At 40.6% G+C, this 11,105-nt stretch overlaps 1 protein-coding gene across 1 annotated transcript in view; it reads left to right on the top strand.

Annotated features, from left to right (window-relative positions):
* LOC103194374 (carboxyl-terminal PDZ ligand of neuronal nitric oxide synthase protein) overlaps nucleotides 1-11,105 on the top strand; it is a 560,749-nt gene that overhangs the window by 443,128 nt on the left and 106,516 nt on the right. The window contains exon 5 of the mRNA XM_007937765.2: nucleotides 10,310-10,418. Coding sequence (XP_007935956.2) covers nucleotides 10,310-10,418 — 109 coding nt within the window. The remainder of the gene's footprint in view (nucleotides 1-10,309; nucleotides 10,419-11,105) is intronic.

The following is an 11,105-nucleotide window of genomic DNA, read 5'->3' as shown; positions in this document are numbered from 1 at the left end:
ATCTTCTGTGTCTGTGTTAATTGGTTTCCCTTTTCTTTGTTGAAGAGGGTCTGTGCAATCCTTCTGCCTAGTCCGCCATCTTGCCCTGCCTCCCTTCTTACTTTCATCTTAAGATCATTTGGTTTTGTCTCCACCATCTGAGAGTTATTTGGTAGCTTACCTTTTCCATTTAGGATCTCTGATAGTGTAGTGCCTAAGGCACTTGACTGCTAACCAGAAGGCTGGCGGTTCAAATCCACCAGCTACTCCTCGGAAGGAAGGTTGGGCAATCTACTTCCATAGTGATATTGCCTTGGAAATCCAAGGAGGGGCCGCTATGAGCTGGGTCTGACTCAATGGCAAACAACAACTTTTCCATTTAGGTTTTATTTCCTTCTGTATAGGGTGTCTTTTTGGGTTAGGAATGCTCGTGCCTTCCAGGACCTCACGAGAGAAAGCTTGATGTCATGTTCCAACTGAATAACCCCCTAAAGAGATAGTGAGATAGCAGGAACAAGGATGCTGTTTTTTTTTGTTGTTGTTGCTGCTGTTGCTGGTGTTCTTCCATTTAACATTCTAGGTTTGTCTCCATAGTTTTTAAGTATTTGTACAACACTTAACAATTTATAGGATGTTTTCCCATCCATTTTCTCATTTGAGCTTTACAGCCTCTCTGAAAAAAGTTTTTATTCTTCTCATTTCAAGAAAATAAGGCTGAAAGAAGAAAAAGAGTTTGCTTGAGGCTCTATGGCAGGTCAGTATACAGATCTAGATCCTCTGTCCCCAGGTCCAGTGCTTTGTGCTGCTGAGAGAGAGAATCCCACGCCAGGGTCCAGGCTGACTTGGTGGACCCTGTTGTAGGGGGCACGGCAGGTCTTGAGCAGGAGGAAGCATAATGGCTCCTCTGTGGGTCTGTGAGTCTCTATGTCTGTGGATATTGGTTATGGAAGAGCATGAATGCCTCCAGAAACCTTGCAGGTGACTCAAAACTTTCCAATTCTCTGCAGCCGTGTAGGTTTTAAGGTCAGCAGGCTATGGAGGCTAGGGGGCATTTAGAGTAGAATACTAATTCCTTGGTGAAAAGTGGCCAATAAAGTTCATTGTATTCAAAGACAGGGACAAAGGTGTCATGGCCAGACTGGAAAGGAGTAAGGGATGAGAACTTGGAGACAAAAGTACAACATAATTTATTCCAATTGGGCCCCAAAAAGTGAGCCCATGACGAAAAAGCATAAGGCGGCCCAAACTTTCACGAAATGTCCTTTGTAAAGTACACTACATAGCACGCAGAAGTTAAAACCAAGGATAAGTGCAATAAAAGCAGCCATTACTGAGACAGTTGAAGCCTTGAATGTGGTGGAGCTCCTGGAAAAGGCGGAAGATGGGGGAGAAAAGAGTGTAAAGGAAAAACAGTACACAGCAAGGGGAAACTCTCAAGTACCTTTTTGTTGTTTTTCAGCCATCTCTTTTCCTTTCAACTAGAGAACTGATCTTTAAACTAGAAGCATTAGAACATACATATTTGAAAAACAGGCGAAGTTTCAAAACTGTGAGGAATGAGGAAGGGCATCCCTCACTCATTCAGGTGTACCCAGCTCTCAGTCAGGTGGGTCCTGGAGTCCAGAAGGATGATTGCAGAATCAAAATTGATTGTCTTTGCAAAGTCAGGAAAATGAATGAGATTTGAGAAGATTACAAAACAACATCCAGCCTTTAGAAAGGAAGAACATCTGGCTTCAGGGATTGCAGAATAGTGAATTTGTCATTGCCCCTGGGCAAAATTTTAGAAAGGATCATTAAGCAGATAGTCTGTGAGAGCTTAGAAAAGGAAATAATGATCACCAGGAGCCAGTCTTAGAACCAATTACCCAACTATTCTTATGAAACCTGCCTTGAGAACAGTTGTGTAAATTAGCTTTAAATGTTTGAGTTGACCACAGTCTGAACCAGCAGTGTAGTGCTGTAATTAAAGAAAAACATGAGCAGAGATATTGTGCTATAAATTTACTTCTAATATTTGTACTCTGTGTTGTTCAGATCCCTTTAGGAATGTTGTCAAAGTTCTCTAGTGCTGCTGTAACAGAAATATACAAGTGGGTAGCTTTAACAAACAAATTTATTTTCTCACAGTTAGGGAGGCTGAAGTCCAAATTCAGGGCACTGATTCTAGGGGAATACTTTCTTGTTGGCTCTGGGGGAAGCTCCTTGTCTCTTCAGCTTCTGTCCTTGGTGGTTTTCATGTGGCATGGCATCTGTCTATACCCATCTCTGCTTGTTTAATTTGCTTCTTTCATGTCTGGGAAGAGATTTACTTAAGATACACTCTACACTAATACTGTCTCATTAACATAACAAAGAAAACCCATTCCCAGTGGGATTATAACCACAAGTATAGAGGTTAAGATTTACAAAATACAGTTTTGGGAGACACAATTCAATCCATGACAAATATGTATTCAGTTCTGTGAACTGCATTTTTAAAGCATCATTAGCACGGTAGAGATGTCATAAAGAAGAAAGAATTACAAGTCAGTTTAAAGTAAAAACAAAGAGTTTTATTAATGACAGCAGTGAAAAGGGAAGCACAGAGTCAAGAAGCTCCTCACAAAGTACTCTAAAGAGCTACAGAATTACAGAAGCTAATAAAGGTAAAAACCACAAAGAAGGAGATACAGCTGGGGTATCTCTGATAGGGGAACGTTCACAGAGTTGCAGGGGGCAGGACCTTGGTTAACTAGTTTCATAGGTATTGACTTTGTTTGCAAAGAGGGACCTTCAGGTGACAGGTATGGCTCACCATGAATTCCTTGGAACATTTTAAACAACAAAAAACAATCATCTCTTTAGGAGAGTGGTCTAAGAGTATGGTTTAATGACTAACATCACATGTTTAACGCTATGTCTAACACCTGTACAAGCTGAATAATTTCTTCTTAAAATCAGCCATTTCTAACCACAAATTGAAATAAGTGGAGCAAAGTGAGCAAAACTGCATTTTTCAGAAGAAACTGTTTGTGTTTAGGTCAAAAGTGCAATTGAAATTTTTACAGAGGTGCCAAGCTGCACTGTATTAGAGCTGTCTTAAAAGACACAAAATGGAGTAATTTAGGACAGAAAGAGATTTGGCCTAGACCTTAGCAAGACATTTTAGTCATGTCAAGAGCCTTAGTTTCAGAATGTTCCTCCTTAGGGTATATACAGTAAGGTTAACAAGGAACTGGAACTCATATTTACTGAGTATCTTAGTTACCTAGTGCTGCTATGACAGAAATACCACAAATGGATGACTTTCACAAAGAGAAGTTTATTCTTTCACAGTTTAGGAAGCTAGAGGTCCAAATTCAGGGCCAGTTCTAGGGGAAAGCTTTTTCTTTCTGTCAGCTCTAGAGAAAGATCTTTGTCTCCTTTCAACATCTGTGGGCCTGGCAGTACTTAGAGATCTCCATGTGTCTTAGAATCCATCTTCCATGAGTCTAGGAGGTTCTCAGCAGAGGAACTCCAGGTCCAAAGAATGTGCTTTGTTCCCAGCTCTTATTTTTTTGGTGGTAGTCAGGTCCCTCTGATCTCTGCTTGATTGTTTAATCTCTTTTATATCTCAAAAGAGATTGACTCAAACTACAACCTAATCCTGTAGATTATATCCTACCTCATTAACACAACTGCCTCTAATCCTGCCTCATTAATATGACTGAGTTTAGGATTTACAACACTTGGGATACTTACCTCAGATCACAAAATGAAGAGTAATTACATAATACTGAGACATACATATTTTGGAGGACACAATTCAATCCTGAACACTGAGCAAACAACTCACAGTGTGTTGGCATTATATTAAATGTGTATGTATGTATATGTGTATGTTGATACTTAAAACGATTTATAGATGAGGAAACAAAGACTTTTGTTAACTGAGTACTTTGCCTAAAGCCAAGAGCTAAGGAGTAGCAAAGCTAAGGCCTGAGCCCAGATCTTTCTCATCCCAAAGTTCACCCTCTTTCCACAGTAGAAACCAGTAATAGGTTATCTGGAAAATGGGCTAGTTGAGGAATTACTAAAGGAAGAGGAAATATTTTACTTTAAAAACCAAAGAAGTAAATATAAATATAATGGTTTGTTTCCAAATATTCAAATAGTTGCCATTTGGAAGAGACTATGCATTTTTCTTTAAACCCCCAAAGGACAGAAGTAGGGCTGCTGTGTGGAAGTAATAATAGCAATTACCATTTGTTAACCATTTTCTATAAGCTAATGCCTCTGTATACATTCATTCTTTAAGTCATATGAGTCAGGTATAGTACTATGTTTTTAGTTACTACAGAGTAGATTCCAACTCATGGCAACGCCATGTGTGCAGAGTATAACTTCTCTATAGGGTTTTCAAGGCTGTGAACTTTTGGAAGTAGATTGCCAGGCCTGTCTTTCAAGATTCAAATGGTCTTGGCTAGTAGTCAAGGGCTTAGCTATTTGTGCCACCCAGGTATACAGTACTATGATCATTCCCATTTCACAGGTGAAGAACCAGAATGAGATTGAGATAATGACCAGGGTCCCACTAGTAGTTAAGTGGCATAGTCTTGGCTGAAATCCAGGTCTGTGCCACCCCATGGCCAGTATTCTCAACATTTTCCTCTTCTGTATTCCTGTTGGTAGATTTACAATCATCATAAGGGAAATTTTCCAAGAAATTAGAACACCCCGCCCCAAAATAAAGGGAATGGATACTCCATCAGTGAGAATTGTCCATCAAGACAAAGTCTGAATTACAGGGATGCTGGGTTACATCCAGGCCAGATGACCTTATGAGTCTCTTTCTAGTTTTTTTTCTATTATAAGAAACAAGTTTACCTATTGGCTAATAGTCTTGAAATGGTGGTGGTGGTGGACCTAGTGATTCTTTCTGACATCCTGAATCCCAACATGATAACTCCAAATGCAGTTCTCTAAGATATTGTTGATATTCCAGTCATTTATAATATTATGAGCATAACCATCTGTAGAAAAGTCTACTGCTTTGACTTTAAAGTTCGATTCTAAAACCAAAACCAAACTCACTGCCGTTGAGTGGGATCCGACTCATAGCAACCCCGCCTTGGGTTTCTGAGGCAGTATCACTACAGAAGTAGATTGCGCAAGCGTCCTTCTGAGGAGTGGCTGGTGGATTTGAACTGCCAGCCTTCTGGTTAGCAGTCAAGTGCCTTAGGCACTATGCTACCAGAGTTTAGTAAGTGAAAATTATAACTATACTACTTATTACTATGTATCTTTAAAATAAAGGAGCTCTGGTGGCATAGTAGGTAAGGCATTTGGCTGGTAACCAGGTCAGTGGTTCAAACCCATCACCAGCTCCTTCGTGGGAGGAAGATAAGGCAATCTGCTTCCATAAAGATTTACAGCCTTGGAAACCTAGTGAGGGTCACTATGAGTTGGAATTGACTTGATGGCAGTAGGTTTGTTTTTTTCTGTCTTTGAAATAAAAACAAGAACTTTGTGAAAATTTGAAGAGGACTAAAACCTTAGTAATTCATATTAACAACCTGTAGGCAGTGTAAACTACTCTGGTATCCTACTCTTGATAATTTTACAGAATGTTGAAAATTTTTACCAAGACCCTTTTTAGAAACAGGCTCAGAACTGCACTAGACTTGAGGATCAAGATGAAGGAGGGAGAGAGGGAAATCTTTCCTGATTCTCTTGAATCCTTACCTTTCTCTTCCTTCCTCAAACTCCCACCCCTACCCTTACATACATACACATACATAGTCACAGTTCTTAAGAAACCCAATTAATATAGAAATAAAGGTTCTTGGAACCTATTTGTAGATCTGAAAGTTTGGATCTGAGACCTGGAATTTAATTTGTTGGTGAATGAGGTCACATGGAAAAACATTCTGCTTCTTGGTCACATCGATGGAAACTTTTCTAAGCTCTAACTAGCTAACTTTGTATTTATCTAGAGGTTATTTACTTGTAGTAACAACACATTAAGTTTCTGAACTGAGACATAGCACAGCAGTCTCCAGAGAGCTCCGGTTTAAAGAGAGTGGCCGCAGCTATGCCCCGGCTGTCATTGGATTTGCTGAAAAGGGGCTTTGTCTATCAAAGTAAAGCTAACCTTAGCTTGTGTGCCGCAGTCCTTGTTGCCTTCCACATCACTATGTCTTATTGGCATGCCAGCTCTCATTCATATCCTCTTTATCCATTTTAAATCTAGTGCTTGGTCCTTGGAGTATTACATAATAATAAATTAAAAATACAAAAATCAAAGGAGTTTTACGTGTGATGCATCTGAATCAACTGAACCCAGCTTCCCGTGGGAAAAATGAATAGCCAGGCAGACCACATTACAAATGATCATTAATGACAGCAGCAACGGCTCCCTCCTTCCTAAACAGGCCCAAAACACCCTCCTACATGTCAATCACTATCCTGGCTCTGGGGAGCCAAGATATGGTCCTTGTCCCTTCGAGGAGTTCTGCATAAACATCATACTGGGTGATATGTGCTTGGTGAAAGTTAGCCCAAGGTTGTTCAACAGCTCAGATTGAGGGGATCAGGGAAAGCTTCCCTCAACCAAGTCTTGAAGATGCTAGTAAGGCTGTTCACAGCAGCTGCAAAGGCAGGAAGGTATTTTATACCAGTTCTGAAGGGCTGTGTGTAGCTCAGGAGAGAGATGAAAGCAGAAAGGTAAATACTTCATGCAGAGGACTTTAGACTTTATCCTGAGGGCAGTAGGAAGCCTCAGGATAATTTTAAGAGGGATATAATGGGATAAAACATGTGTTTTCAAAATAACACTTTGCCAGCAGTGTAGAGAATGGGTTGGCAATAGGTGAGCTAGAAAGCAGGGAGACAGACCTTTTAGAGGATGTTACTAAAATCCTGGTGAAAAATAAAGCCCTGTGAACTAAGGCTGTCATGTAGAGTTGAAGAGAAGAGTACCAATCTTTATGGGCGCAGACTGTCTACTCTTTCTCCCATGGAGCAGCTGGTGGCTTCAAACTACCAACCTACTGGCTAACAGTAAAATGCCTTAACCATTATATCACCAGACCTCCTTTTAGATATGTTCAAAAACTCAAAAATCACTCCCGTCAAGTTGATTCTGACTCATAGTGACCCCCATTGGGTTTCTGAGGCTGTAAATCTTTATGGAAGTAGATTGTCCCATCTTCCTTCTGCAAAGTGACTGGTGGGTTTGAACCACTGACCTTCTGGTTAGCAGCCCAATACCTTATCCACTGTGCCATCAGAGCTCCTTTTTAGAGATGTTAGATTAGTGAAATGACTTCTAGCAGAGTCCCTGGGGGTTTACATGGTTAAGTGCTCAGCTACTAGCCAAAATGTTGGGAGTTCAGATGGAGCCTTGGAAGATAGTCTTGGCAGTCTACTTCTGAAAGGTCATTGCTTTGAAAACCCTCTGGAGCAGTTCTGCTCTGCACATATGGGCTCACTGTGGGTTGGAATCAACTCAACAGCAATGACAACAGGATTTCACAGAGAAAATGTGTTCTCCATGGTGAACTTTGTTTACTTCCTACTTTTGTTCTCTGTTTACCCACTTTTCTTTTGAATGCTCAGAGAGATCTGGTGATGAGGATCTTGCTGTTAGACTATTTAAAGGCTATAAAATAAAAGAATAGTTCACTCGTTATCACATTTCAAGGTGTTAATATTAACAGTTCGTTTCACAGATAATAATGAGCCTCTGAGAGGTTACATAGCTTCTCTTGGTAGTAAGTGGCAGAGTTGTAGATACAACTCTATACAGATAGTCCCCAACTTATGACAGGTTCCATTCTAATGGCTCCATTGTAAGTTGATTCTGACATTAGTCAGATACCTTATTTGTTTTTTCCCATTTTTAGTGCCTTTTGTTATCAGTATCTTTATAAATCCATTCTTGTCTGTCTTTCGGGGTTGGAAACATTACATTTACACTTACAAATATATTTTAATACATGTAGACGGCTGGCGGTTCAAACCGACCAGCCACTCCTCGGAAGGAAGGTTGGGCAATCCTACTTCCGTAGTGATACTGCCTCGGAAACCCAAGGAGGGGTCGCTATGAGTCGGGGTCGACTCGATGACACATAACAACAACAACAACATACATAAAAATACACAAATCAAAAATTTGCTCCAACGACAACTAATTGGACAATGTTGATGTTTGGTCAGTGGCAGAAATAACTGGTTCTGGATCATCTGGATTATTCCTGGGAATGGGGGTGGCATCCCTAAGTCAGAAAATTAATGAGGGTTGTCTGTATGGTCCTTTTCTTTTCTTCTTCATATATTTCACGGTAACATCTGACTGCATCTTGAATCCCCCTATCGACTTTAGTAAAACAATCCATGTTTAGGTTTGTATTTTCAAGCAACTGAAGCCCCTGATTTAGTTTAGAAAACAAAATCTATACAGCAATAAATCATAAAATTGAAAAATCTGTGAGTGAACATCTGAGAATGATTAACACAAACAAGTTACATGCTGCAGCAGTGTCTGCAGTACGTATTACTAACGATAAGATGTACGAAAATAATAATAATAAAAAAAGCAGACAGTTTTAAGTGTAATTTGTAGTAAAACAAACACGTCATAAGTAGGAGACAGCCTATACTCATTCTCTTTCTACTGCACAGCTCTGACTATACTAAAACAAATCAGGCCTGTTAAATCCTTGCATGAAAGTTGCCAGTGTTATTGAGATGTTTTGTGGAAATGGTGTAAACCCTAGGTGTATTTATCAAGAGCAATGCTCTCACTGTCAGACCTGGCATTCTGGTGGTGTCCTGTCTAGGTTCCCTTAGAGTCAGCCACTAGAGTACGGCTTATAATTTTTCCTGTTTACCTAACTTTTTCCTTTGCTTTTACCCTTGCCCCCATCTGCTTAGGGACCCCCAGCTTCTCCCCTACCCCGTGATCAAAGTGATCCTTTAGTTTAGGGTATAAGTGAGTCATTCCTCTGCTCTAAAGCTTTCTCATTAATTTTTAGTGAAAAATCATGGCCTTAAAGGTTTATGGTGTTCTGCCTGTAGCTACTTTATTACTCCACTGTAGCCATGCTGCCCTTCTGGCTGTTCCTTGAGTGCACATACCTACCTCAGGGCATTTAAGCTTACTATTTGAAATTCCTGGAATGCTTTTCCCCACGTATCTCCAAGACTGGCTCCCTCACATCACTCAGGTCCCTACTTCTCTGTGAGCCTTACCTGACCACCTTATCTATAGTAGCACCCTGTCATGCTCTATCTCCTTATTTGGCCTTATTTTTCTTCATCACACTTATTTTCTGTTTGTTTATTGACAACCTCTATATATAAGTTCCATAAGTTTAGGGGCTTTGTCTGTCTTGTTCCAGCCGTATCTCCAGCTCCTGGATGGTGCTGGTCCACAATATATACTAGGAGTCTCCGGGTGGTGCAAATGGTTAATGTACTCAGCTGTTAATCAAAAGGTTGGAGGTTCATGTCCACCCTGCAGTACCTCAGAAGAAAGGCCTGGCAATGTATATTTCTGCAAAATCAGCCATCAAAACTGATGACTGACTGACAGAATGAATACATGGAAGCTCTGGTCCTAATAGAAGGGGGAAGGGAAGTGGCGTCATTGTCTCCAGGGGACCTATGGTAATGAAATTCATGTTTTCATATCTCCCAGCATGGTTAGCATTGCTGGTTCCCCAGGTTTCCTCTTTTGGGGAAAATTGTGAAACAGGTATAAGGAAATGTGTCCACATTTTCCTGGATTAGATACACATTTGTTTCTCTGATAAGAATGGGCATGGAGTCCCTGGTTGGTACAAACAGTTAAGCAGTAGGCTACTAACCAAACGGTTGGCAGTTCTAAACCACCCAGAGGTGCCTCTGAAGAAAGGTCTGGTCATCTGCTTCTGAATGGTCACAACCATGAAAACCCAATTGAATGCAGTTCTACCCTGAAACACATGGGGTCGCCATGAGTTGAAATTGACTCAACAGAAACTGGGGGCTTTTTTGGTTGCTTTTTTTGGAAGGATGGTAACAATTATTTCTTCTAAAACATAAGTTACCAGGACAGGTTTGTCACCTCAGGAGATGAATAATAGTCTGGGTTCCATCCCCTATCCGTGCTCACTTTTCCAAATATGGAAGTCACTTGTTTATTGTTTATAGAGCCTACTGAAAGTACCTCCTTCATTGTGGCATTTTGATCTCCAGGGAAGAAAACGTTAATAGTTGGCTTTAGTGAACTTTGTCTCCAGAGGTGTTCTTAAACAGAGATTTTCTCATTAGAGATTTTAAACGAATGCCATTTCAGTGCCTTTTTCTGTTTCTCTTCCTCTAGGATCTTTTATGTCTCTCATGATTCCCAAGACTTGAAGATCTTCAGCTATATTGCTCGAGATGGTGCCAGCAATATCTTCAGGTGTAATGTCTTTAAATCCAAGAAGAAGGTAAAGGGGCATTCATTGACCACCTTACATTTTTCCCTGATGGACCCCCAACTTTAAATCGTCTCCCTGTTGATAGAGAGAACAAAATTTGGAGCTGGCTACTTTAATGCCAGTCATGGGGAACTATCTCCGTAGTCTGTTACTGCTCCTATATGGTGAAATTCTCTTTTAGCTTCATCTGAGCTTTGTACTTAGCTATATGTAGAGAGTTGGAGAGGTATTGACCATTGGATTAGAACTCAGGAATGGGAGTAGGTAAACAGTACCAGGAGTGATGTTCACCTTGGCATGTGGTAGAAAAGAATCATTGCCATTTATTAAGGTGATCTTTGAAATTATGCATATTGATCAATGGGCTACAAATCATGACTGCTGGAATTTAGTTTAGACTTGGCATGTGATATCAGTTGTCATAGGTGACTGTTTTGGTGTATAGCAAGGTATTTTGGCATGGTAATCTTGATGTTGGAGTGAATGTATCTTTTGCACTTCTTTAGAGGCATTCTTCTCCCTCCAGAAGTCTATCACACTGCAAAAACGTCAAGGAGGCCACATGTTCCGACCTCCTCTAATCCCACGAGAGGAAGACAGGATTACCAGCAGTAACCCAAGGCCTATTCCTACAAAGCCAGCCATGCTGCCTCCCTCCAGCCCTTTCACCAACCGTTCCTCCCAAAGCACCCACCA

The sequence above is a fragment of the Orycteropus afer genome, unplaced genomic scaffold (assembly GCF_000298275.1).
Source record: "Orycteropus afer afer isolate SDZICR_OR568_19922 unplaced genomic scaffold, OryAfe1.0 scaffold00044, whole genome shotgun sequence".
Lineage (NCBI taxonomy): Eukaryota > Metazoa > Chordata > Mammalia > Tubulidentata > Orycteropodidae > Orycteropus > Orycteropus afer.
This window is presented reverse-complemented; position numbering and strand designations above follow the sequence as displayed.